This window comes from Mus musculus, chromosome 7 (assembly GCF_000001635.26).
Source record: "Mus musculus strain C57BL/6J chromosome 7, GRCm38.p6 C57BL/6J".
Lineage (NCBI taxonomy): Eukaryota > Metazoa > Chordata > Mammalia > Rodentia > Muridae > Mus > Mus musculus.
This window is the reverse complement of record NC_000073.6, coordinates 43,492,044-43,503,271: the sequence shown is the minus strand read 5'-3', so window position 1 is coordinate 43,503,271 and position 11,228 is coordinate 43,492,044. Positions and strand designations below refer to the sequence as shown.

The window sequence follows — 11,228 nt, the reverse complement described above, 5'->3', positions numbered from 1 at the left end:
TCCTGGAGCTGGAGTCACAGATGGTTGTGAGCTACTTGATTGGGGGTGCTAGGACTCAAACCCATACCTGTAAGGTATTTGGCTCTCATGCTCGAGGCCCCAGGTTTGAGTCCCCGAATTGTGTAAAGCTGTGTGTAGTTGTGCATACCATCATCCCAGGACCTGGGAAGTGGGAGCAGAAACATCATACATTCTAATAATCCCGGCTATATAGTCAACTTGAGGCCAATCTAAGCTCGAGACTTTGTCCCAAAGAAAGATTTCAGTGAAACCATTGTCTTTATGGTGATGACCAGTTATATAAAAATCACATAGATTAAGATCAGCAAGGGAAGAGATGATGGGGGTAGTTGACAGAGAACTAAGTATGAGCACCCAGTTGGCCTCTCCTAGGGAAGTTGTCCGGACAGCACGATTCTCTCAGGAGTCGTGCACGATGATACACAGAGTTCAGGCTCCCCACTCAGGGAGCCCACCAAGCCTTGAGTGCAAGCTTTTCAATGGGAGTCTGGCCATGCAGGTGTGACAGACCTTAGCATTCGGCACTTCCAGAGATCAAAATGATACTTACTATTAATAATAGCAATGCTACAGGCTCTGCAGCAAGAAAGGTGAGATGAATTACCACTCTGACACACACACACACATACACACACACACACACACACACACACACACACACGCACACACACACACACACTCACTCACTCAAAGAACTTCATTAGGAGAGTGACAAACATCACAGGTACCCTGATGGGCTCCTGAACAGAAATGTCCTTAAATTCCATAAGACTGAGAGGGACTCTTCTGTTCTTTCAGGCTGGGGAAGGGGCTAAGTTCCACAGCATACAGCCTAGCCTATGAGCCAGGAGTCACATAACAGGCAGGCAGTGGGTCAAGGTAATATTATAATTCAGGCCAGGGGAGGAGGGCTCAACAGAATAGGATGATTGCTCCATGCTTTATGGTTTGAGTTTGCTATCTGGAACTCACATGGTGAGAGGAGAGAGCTGACTTCTGTTAGTCGTCCTCTGACCTTCAGAAGCATGCACACATCCACGCATGCAGGAACGCGCGCGCGCGCGCACACACACACACACACACACACACACGAGTGAGCAAATAAATGGTTAGATGCAATGAAAAAGTAACATTTCAGTTCAGAGTTGACCGGGGTACCAGAGAGGGCTGGGTTTGCAGCTGCAGAGGGCCTGAGGGGCTGTGAGGCCACAGTGGTTGTGTATAGTTTCTGTTGCTGTGGTAAAACACTGACCAGAAAACAACTTGGGGAAGAAAGGGTTTATTTAAGCTTACAACTATAGTCGATTGTCAAGGGAAGCTGAGGAAGGAAGCTGGAGGCAGGGACTGAAGCAGAGACCATGGAGGAATGTTGCTTGCTGGTTTGTTCCCCGTGGCTTGCTCAGTTTCTTAGACCATCCAGGCCCACCTGCTTAGGGATGGCACGATGTCCACAGTGTGCTAGCCCACCCCCAATGTGAATCAGAAATCAAGAAAAGACCGCCACCCCCACAGACCTGCCCAGAGGCTGACTTGATGGAGGCAATCCCTCAATTGAGATTCCCTCTTCCCAGATATGTCTAGGTTTGTGTAGTGTTAACAAAACTATAATGCATATCAACTGTCTGTCCAGAGGGAATTTCAGGTAACTGTGACTTGATTCTGGGGGGAGAGTGGCAGCTAGAGAGACTGTAAGTGAACAATACTATATCTCCCAAGGTCTCTGCCATAAACCACATGACTCAGATTATTGGATGTGACCCAATGATGCATCTTAATAAAGACTCTCTTACCAAGAAGGACTCTTCTGGGCCTCTGAGGTGGCTTTTCAGAGCTGGGCAAATGCAAAACCTGTCCTGAATGACTATAATATGACCCTTTGATTGACAGGCAGGATTCTGAAAACTTGAGGTAGGACCGTTTTCTATTTTAGATCTCTCCCCACAGGGTTACTTTCTCCAGTTTTGGTTGATGTCAAGAAGACAGCAATGGAAGATGGTCTATGCAGTATGGTCCCTTGTGTGATTGAATTTTACAAGGCACCTTTCAGAAATCCCATGGCTGTGAGCTATAGGCTTAATGAAAATATCAGCTTCCGTGTTGGTACCAGCCATCCCAGTGCCCCCATGGGTGATCTCTCCACAGAGGAGGTGGAATACTGCATCCTGATGACCCACAGCATGCTCAGAAGAAAATACATGACCAATTCACTCTATGTGGGTCTAGGAACTCAGAAAGGTACTGTCAGGAGGGCAGAGGTTGGACTCTCCATGTCACGTGATATCCAGGCTCACACAGTGGTTTAGGAAGTAGGAAATCTAGAGGGAGTGCGGGTGATCAGGTTACTTCATCAAGTACTGGACTTTATAAAATCTTGGGTCACACACACACACACACACACACACACACACACACACACACACACAAAGTAAATGCTAAAACAAAACAAAAAACCCAGCCGGGGACTGGTTATATAAGGTCAGTGGATAAAGGCACTTGCCAGCAAGCTCAAAGACCTGAGTTCCATCCCTGGGACCTACGTGATGGAAAGAAAGAACAGACTTCTGCAAGATGTCTTCTGACTTTCACGTGCACACCTGGCTACACATAAATTAACTAATGTAAAAATCTAAAACCCTTAGCTATTTAGTTTGTAATATCATATAATGCTTTAAGTACAGTTGGCATCTCTCTAAATAGAAATTTCAGAGACAGAAGCAGAAGTAGTGGCTTGTACTTGTGATCTCAGCACTTCGGAGCGTCAGTGATAGAAATGCCAGGAGTGTGAGGTTAGCCTGGGCTACAGAGTGAGTACCAGCCTTACCCACATAGATCAAGGCATGGTAACACACATCTGTAATCTCAGCGTTCCTGTGGTAGGATGGAAAGCAGAGGCAGCAGGATCCTGGGAAGCTGAGACTCAGCCAGCCTGGGATTCACAGCAACCAACAAGAGACCATCTTGAGCAAGGCAGAAGGCAAGGGCTAACATCTGTATGCAAGTCTGCAAGGCAGAAGGCAAGGGCTAACATCTGTATGCAAGTCTGCAAGGCAGAAGGCAAGGGCTAACATCTGTATGCAAGTCTGCAAGGCATTCTCTTCATTAATAACTGGAGCAGGATGGCTCAGCTCACTGTGGGTGGTATCACCCCAAGACGAGTAGTCCTAGATTGTATAAAAATGCAGACTGAGAAAGCCAATAAGAAGAGTTCCTCTATGGTTTCTGCTTCAGTTCCTGCCTCCAGGTTCCTGCCTCAAGTTCCTGTCGTGATTCCCCTCAATGATGGAGTGTGACATGGAAGTGTAAGGTGAAATAAACTCTCTTCTTTCCGAGTTGCTTTTGGTCATGTCTTTATCACAGAAATAGAAAACAAACCAATAAGTGTGTGTGTGTACACATGTGCATCCCACTGTGTGTGTATGGAAGTCACAGCTTGTGAGCGTCTGTTCTTTCTTCCACAATATGAGTCCTGGGGATCAACTCTGGTTGTTGGAGCTGGTGGCAACTGCCTTTATCTGCTCAGCCTTATTGCTAGTCCCAAATAATATAATTTAAATCATTTTTAAAATCCAGAGTTCAGAATCGAGCTGACATAAGCTCCTTCATCTTGTTCATGTGCCTGGGGGTGAGGGGGAGTGGGCTTTCTGATAGCAGAAATTGGTGAGAAATCATGGGAACATGGCAATCCCAAGTTCTGTGGGACCGTTGGAAGATGTTAGGGGGTTCCAATCAGAAATGCTGTGCAGTGACATGCCTGTAAAATACTAATCTAAACACAACCTTTTCCTCTCTCCTCCAGACCTGACCCAAAACCCAGAGCTTCACATCCCAGAAAGTAGTGTGGCTGGAGAGCCTGTGACTTTGAGCTGTACCATCCAAAGCACCTGCCAAGAGCCCAACGCTCTTTTTCTCTCCTGGAAAGGACCCATCATGTCTTCCAACACAACCATCTCCATTCACCCCTCTTCAGCACTGGCCATTGAACTGAAACCCGAGGACCAGGGCACCACTCTCAGATGCCACTTAAAGCTATCCCTAGATAACTTGTCCAGCAGTAAAGTGGTCAAGCTACAACTGGTCTGTGAGTGCTATGGGTACTACCAGGGCCTATAGTCTGGGAGAAATGTTGGGACCCAGAGGAAGACTTTGGTCCTGAAGGAGAGTGGTTATATTTTGACCACGGGGGGCTGAGAGATCACAGCTAAGAGTAAAGCCTATGTTTGGTGTGGACTTCAAGCACCAAAAATGAAGGAGAAGCCCTCTGGATCTCAAAGTCTCCAAATCTTTTTGGGAATCAAATAAGGTTAGGGGCTATAGAGATGGCTTAAATGGCTGAGAGAGCTCATTATATGCACTTGTTACTTTTCTGTTGCTGTGATAAAACACCATGATCAAGGAAACCTATGAAAGAGTGTTCATTACGGTTCCAAAGGGAGGGATAGAGTCATCATGGCAGACCTAGGAACTACAGCATGATGCTGAGGGCTCACATCCTTCACCATAAGCAAGAAGGAGAGCACACAGGAAATGACCTAGAATTTTTAGCTCTCAAAGCCCACCTCCAGTGACATACTTCCAACAAGGCCACATCTCCTAAACCTCCTCAAATAGCACGATCACCTGGGGACCGAGTGTTCAACTACATGAGCCTCTGCAGCACATTGTCATTCAAACTACCACACCTCTCTTGCAGAAGAACTGAGTTCACTTCCCACCCTCACACCCATGTTGGGCACCTAAACCTGTAATTCTAACTCTAGGGGATCTAGTGCCCTCTTCTGGTCTCGGTGGGCACTGTACTCACGTGCACATACGCAGACACATACATGCACATAGTTTTAAATAAAGTTGGGCTTTGGAGGAAATGAGTGAACGTGTGGATCTCTCTCTCTCTTTGACCTCTGCCCTTTCTTCCCCACAGCACCCACCAGGCTGCTCAACTACTCCTGTTTGCTGAAGAGGACACTCACATGTAGCTGTTCCTTCCATGGGATCCCCACACCTTTGGTGCAGTGGTGGGTGGGAGGAACCCCTGTGAGTGTGAATAGAATAGATGGCATCCTACACCTGACTACCACCACACTAGAACCCTGGACCAATAGCACCATTCACCTCATTTGGGAACCAGAAATCATTAGGAGACTTCGCTGTGAGGGGAAGAACCAATATGGAGTCCATGCTTCTAGAATCTTCTTGATACCAGGTGAATGGAGAGAGGCCCTGTGTGACTGGGGTGGAAGGCCAGCACTGGAGGGCCAGGATGAGCACAAACATGGAGCAGAAGGAAGAGAGTCAAAGTTTGAAGCCTCAGGGTGACCATGTTCTCGTTCCTTTCATTTCAGATAAAAGCTCCGTTTCTAGTGTGTTCCTGAGAGGTCTAATCCAGGGCATTGTGTATGGGGCCATAGCGTCGGCTTTATTCCTCTTCTTCCTCGTTGTGCTGGTGTGAGTTTCAGAGTTCAAATTCAACACCAGACCTTCCCTAAAGCCTGCCATATTGACTAATTTTTAAAACTACATTTATTTTTTTGAGTGTGTGTGCGTGTGCATGTATGTGAGTGTGTGTGTGTGTGTGTGTGTGTGTGTGTGTGCGTGCAAATGCATGTGCCCTTCATAGTATATCTTTAGAGATCAGAGGAGAATTTTGAGGAGTTGACTTTTTGCTTCTGCCATGTGGGTCAGTCTTGACTGAAGGCTCCTTTTCTCACAGAGCCTCTCACTGGTCTTCCATTGACTTATGATGCTTGTTTTCTTCGTTGAATTTTCCTCCAGTTTAGTTTCCATTGAGGTGGGCTCCTTGTTAAGTTCCAGACATTCTTTATTTGCATCTAGGGTTATACATTTCCCTTTAAGCATAAATTTAACTGCATCCCACAGATGTGATTACGAACTATGTTATCACTTGACTGAAACATTTCTGATTTCCATGATGATTTTCAACCTATTAGAAGTATCAATGCTTTCTAGTAAATTCCTCACATTCTCCTTCAGTACCGAAGGTTGCATGTAAGTCTTTGAACATGCTAGACAATTAGCCCACCACTGAATCATGCCCAAACCCCTCACTGGGGGATTCTAGGCAGTTGCTCTACCACTGAGTCTCACCCTAGCCCTCTTTATACTTTCATTTTAAGACAGAGCCTCAATGCACTGGTCTTGGACTGTCTCACCTCCAAAATAGCTGGTATAATAATAGTCCTATGCCACAGGACCAACTGATACTCTTTCTAGCTTAAATTAAATAGGATCATAAAATATATTGTACATAGTGCCAATTTATTTTCCTTGCAGCAAATTTTTTGTTGGAACATTTCTACACGGGCTTAAGTGAAATGAGCATTTCTTACTTGTTGAACTGCAGTCGTGATTCATGCTTCCTTTAAGTCAAATTCATTCACAACGGGACTAGAAAGATGGCTCGGAGTAAAAGTGCTTCCCCTCCAACCCCAAGGGGCTGAATTTGACACCCCCCCCCCCAGGGCTTACATGGTGGAAGAAATAACCAACTCCTGCAAGTTGTCCTCTGGCCTCCACACCCATTAAGAAAGTGTAATTTTACGAAATTCATTGTGTTGCCAAGGTCTCCTTGACTCAGCAAACAAAAGCCAGCCCTAGGTTTATGCAGGGCATGGCTTCCTTACAGCCTCTTCCTGATCTCTGGCAATGCTTTCGAAACCATTTTCAGTCATTTTTAATGGAAGGATGGTTCTCAGACAGGAAATGAAAATTTGGATCTTACTCTCAATTCACACAGAAGCCAAAGGAGGCTTTACATCTGGAAAAGGATAAGAGACCGAGGAACAGCTATAAAGATCTGGCTCCGGCTGTTGGGGTGAGGGGAGGTGTATGATATGACAGACCCCATGGTAGCTATGAAGTCCTCACAGGCAGGTGACTCTTTATATAATCTCTGCTATGTCCATTGAATAAAATACAAAAAAATCTGAGAGTTCCTTGTAGATACATGTGCCAAAAATGTTAAAGAGAAGAAAGAAATATGTAAAATAAACTTGTACCCACACAAAGGGGTGTGTGTGTTTGTGTGTGTGTGTGTGTGTGTGTGTGTGTGTATGTGTGTGTGTGTATGTGTATGTGTGTGTGTGTGTGTGTGTGTGTGTGTGTGTGTGTGTACAGGGATATATAAATAGATTGATTACAGGGCTGCAAGAGAAGCAGAGAGAAGGCACTGCCAGGGGGGTCACAAAGGGCTAGGACTTTGTCTTGTGTTTAATGGGGAACCTCAGGAGGGCAGTGACTAAGAGTTTCTAGGACTTGGAAGGTGATAGCCTAGACACAGGAGGCCAGTAAAGAGGCCAGGAAGGGTCCACATCAAGCTGGTTTGATTTCCTTCAGACGAGTGGGCCGTTCACAGACCCAGCTCATGGAGAGAGCCCGGTGTTCTGGGCGGCAGTCCAGGGCTAGTTTGGGGAATGGCGGCGATGGAAGGGAGTCACGGTGCCCAGCACTGAAGTCGAGGTAGAGCTGAATGCAGCATTCACCACAAGGTTCATTGTCTTAGAATGAAGATGCTTAATTGGTGGGAAGAAAATCAAACCTGCAAGAACAAAGAAGCCCCGACCCCCGTGAAACCAGTTTTGGGAGGAGCCAACGCTGCTGAAGTCTGAAGCTGCAGGTGCACTAGCCTTGGCTCGGGTAAGTACGCTCCACTGGCGGTAGGGACTCAACTCAAGTCCTCTCGGCCTTCTTAGGCACAGCCACCAGAAGGCGCTCATTCCTTGGGAACAGCGATTGCAGCCCTATCCTTGCGCTCAGCTCTGCCCCAGCTTGAATAGAATGGAGGGGCAGAGTCTTAAGTGGATGTGGGTCTGGGTTTGTATATTCTTCTCACCGAGGTCCCATGGAACAGCAGAGCTCTGAAGCGACTACGGCAAGGACCCTGTGGAGCTTCAGGCCTAGCACTGTCCCACGGTGGAGACCTCTGAGAGTAAACCCCATTGTCAATGCTTTGTATGTCAGCTGGGGTTGCCGCAGTATGAGTGCCTTCAAACCACAGATGTTTCCCCCCGCCCCTTAATTCTGGAGGTTAGAGGCCACAATGGGGTGTCCGGATGGCTGTTTTTTCCTAGGGACTCTTTCCTTTACCTGGAGATGTCGGTCTCCTTTCTGTGTCCTCATAGGACCACCTCTGGGTGCATTTACCTCATCATCTTCCCCCTCCTCTCTTTCTTTTTGATCTTTTTTGTTTTCTGTAGCCCCAGGTTGGGATGCAGGGCCTTGCTCATTCTGATACATTCTGAGAGTGGAACGCCTCAAAAGCTCCACCGCTGATCCTCGTCCCTCCCCCAGCCCCTCACCAGTATTCCTGGCACAGGGCTCTTGGACTGAGCACCAGCTAGGCCCCAGCTCCTCAAAAGAGCACTCTTCCACATTTCTATTTTCCCAAACCTTCTTTACGGGTTTTGCTTGTTTGTTTGTTTGTTTTTTGTTTGAGACAGGGTCTCACTAAGTCAACCGAATTAACCTTGAACTCTGAGATCCTCCTGCTTCAACCTCCTAGTTGGTAGGAAGATAGTTGTTCCTTCCCATTTCAACCCTAATTTCTTGTCACAGTCCATGTTGGAATCTAATTCACCCACATGAACCCGATTACCTCAGTAAAGTCTTGTCTCCAAATATAAGTGTATTCTAAGGCGGTAAAGGCTTGGATTTCAGCAAAGAGATTAGGATGAAGGAGTTGGTAGAGTGCTTGCCTAGCATGCAGGAAACTCTGGCTGCTTTGATCCCCAGCATCCTATAAATGGGGTGGGGTGGGGTTCGCACCATATTCATTCCAGCACCGAGACAGAGGCAGAATGATCAGGATTTCAAGCTATGTGGTGAGTTGGAGGTCAGCTTAGACTACATTAGACCCTGTCTCAATCAATCAATCAATCAATCAATCAATCATTATAAATGACAAAAAAATAAGACATTTTCTTGAGCAACACCTTCTACCTATGGCTGAAGATTAAAGAAGTCTGTCTCGATCAATCAATCAATCCATCAATCATCAATCAATCAATCAATCAATAGCAACGACAAAAAAAGAGACATTTTAATGAGCAATACCTTTTACCTACAGCCGAGAGTTAAAGAAGCCAGCCCAGCCCCTTGAGTGGGATACTCAGAACAGGAAGAGCCCTTTCCAACACCAAGGAAAGGCAGCCTCTGTCTCTTCTACAGCCCAGGGCCTTAGAGAGAGAAAGAAGAGTCCACATGGGAACTTCAGGGGGATCATGGTGCACTCCAGACTTCTCTAGCCTGACAGACCTGCAGAGGAGCAAGACACCACCTCCACCTCAGACTCCAGAGACAGAGACCTACAGCCCAGCTCTCCCTGTGGCTGGGCAAACCCACCCCTCTCCAGGCCTTCCCCTTCTCCCCCACCCCTTCCTCTGTTTGCTCTCCCCGTCCTCTTCTATTTTCCCTTTTTTCTCCCTGTCTCTTCCTTTGCTTTCCCTCCTCTTCTCTTCCCCTTCCTTCTTTCCCCCTTCCTCCTCTCTTTCCCCTCCCTGTCTTTCTCTCTCCTCTTCCCACATTCATCCTCCTATTCTTTTTTCTCTGTCTTTCTCTTCTTCCTCCTCCCTCTCCTTCTCTTCCTCTTGTTCTTCTTCCCCTTCCCCTCTTTCATCCTCTTCCTCCCCTCCTCCTCTCCTGTCCTAGCCTCCACGTAGTCTCTTCCAGGGTGGGTGGCCTGGTCCTCGTCTATGGCTCAAGGGCAGGTATCAGGGGAAGCAGGGCCTTGGCTTCACCCAAAAGTCATGCAGGAAAGGGTTGATCAGAAGTTCAAGTATGGGAGCTGGGTTTTGGGGTGCTCTGGAGAGAGCAGTTGTGGGGCAGGCAGAGACAAGAATGAACCTTCTCTGTATGCAGTGAGACTTTCTAAAAACTAGAACAGCCCCGAATACTAAAGCGCACTGCTGGCCACCGTCATCCTGCTGTGGCTGGACCACCATCTCTTTACTGTCTCTTTGTATCTATCTCGTGCTCTTGGCCCCCACCTTCCCATCCCACCCCATCACAACCATGCTTTATTCACATTACTTTGGTTGTTTCGTAGGTTCCGTGCATTTTTGAGGTGTATATGGACCTCTTTTCAGCCACCCCTCTTCTCTTTGAGTTAGGGTTCCACATAGCCCAGGCTGTCCTCCAACTTGATATGTAGCCAAGGATGACCTTGAACTCTTGATTTTCCTGCTTTCCCATGCCTCGGGCAGGGGTTGCAAGCATGCATCTCTATGCCTGGTTTATGTGGTGCTGGGATGGATGCCAGACAAGCACTCTGCTGACCTAGCCACATGCCCTGCCTTTTCTTGCCATTTCTCACTCGTCCCTCCCGTCCTTCTCTTTCCCATTTATCAAACATTTTCCTGTGTACCCAGGTGCCACTCTGCACTGAGTTCTGTGGGAACACATGGTCAGGATGGACTGGTGACCATCCAGACCAAGGCACATATTTATTCAGTAGGGGTATAGAAAGCCAGATATCCCATAGAGGAGAATGCTTCTGTCCCCATCTAGGCTTGGTCACCTCAGGACTGCCTTTTTCTCTTCTTTTCTTCCTCCCTCCCTTTCTTCCTTTCTTTCTTTCTTTCTTTCTTTCTTTCTTTCTTTCTTTCTTTCTTTCTTCCTTCCTTTCTTTCTTTCTTTCTTTCTTTCTATCTTTCTTTCCTACTTTCGACTGCCTTTTTCTTTTCTTTCTTTCTTTCTTTTTTTCTTCCTTCCTTCCTTCCTTCCTCTCTCTCTCTCTCTCTCTCTCTCTCTCTCTCTCTCTCTCTCTCTCTCTCTCTCTCTCTCTCTCTTTATTTCAGATCAAAGGACGACTAAGCACCAAGGGAATGGTTATAATTTAGTCAGCAGCAGGTGGTTGGCTCTGGAGAGATGGCAGAATATATCAGAAAGAGAGGATCAGGCAGACAGCTGTGTGACATCCCTCATTCCTACAGATGAAGGGAGCAACTGAGACTTCAGTCTGAGACCTAATCAATCCAGCAACCCCCGGGACTTGATAGGTTCAACACATCCACCTTACAGAGCAGGAAACGGAGGCAGTCATGGGTTAAGAAGTCTCTGGGAAGAGGGGCAAGGAAGACATGCTGTGTTCCTCCTTGCAGAGTCCCTCCAGGGTCCTTCTGCCACTCACAGCAAAGTAGCACTGTGTAGAGACTGTGTTCTTTTTTGCGCAGTGCAGTCAATAAAGGGTGATGTCT

At 47.0% G+C, this 11,228-nt stretch overlaps 1 protein-coding gene across 2 annotated transcripts in view; it reads left to right on the top strand.

Moving 5' to 3' along the window:
• The window catches only part of 4931406B18Rik (RIKEN cDNA 4931406B18 gene), a 13,926-nt gene extending 2,698 nt beyond the window's left edge, over positions 1 to 11,228 (top strand). Inside the window, exons 3-8 of one of the 2 annotated variants that reach the window (NM_028737.3) lie at positions 1,966 to 2,256; positions 3,818 to 4,099; positions 4,940 to 5,221; positions 5,361 to 5,463; positions 7,538 to 7,671; positions 9,101 to 11,228. In NM_028737.3, the coding sequence (NP_083013.2) occupies positions 1,966 to 2,256; positions 3,818 to 4,099; positions 4,940 to 5,221; positions 5,361 to 5,463; positions 7,538 to 7,643 (1,064 nt within the window). In that variant the 3' untranslated portion in view covers positions 7,644 to 7,671; positions 9,101 to 11,228. Of the gene's footprint in view, positions 1 to 1,965; positions 2,257 to 3,817; positions 4,100 to 4,939; positions 5,222 to 5,360; positions 5,464 to 7,537; positions 8,481 to 9,100 lie in introns of those variants that run through there. The other variant, XM_017312340.1, reaches the window with a different exon arrangement.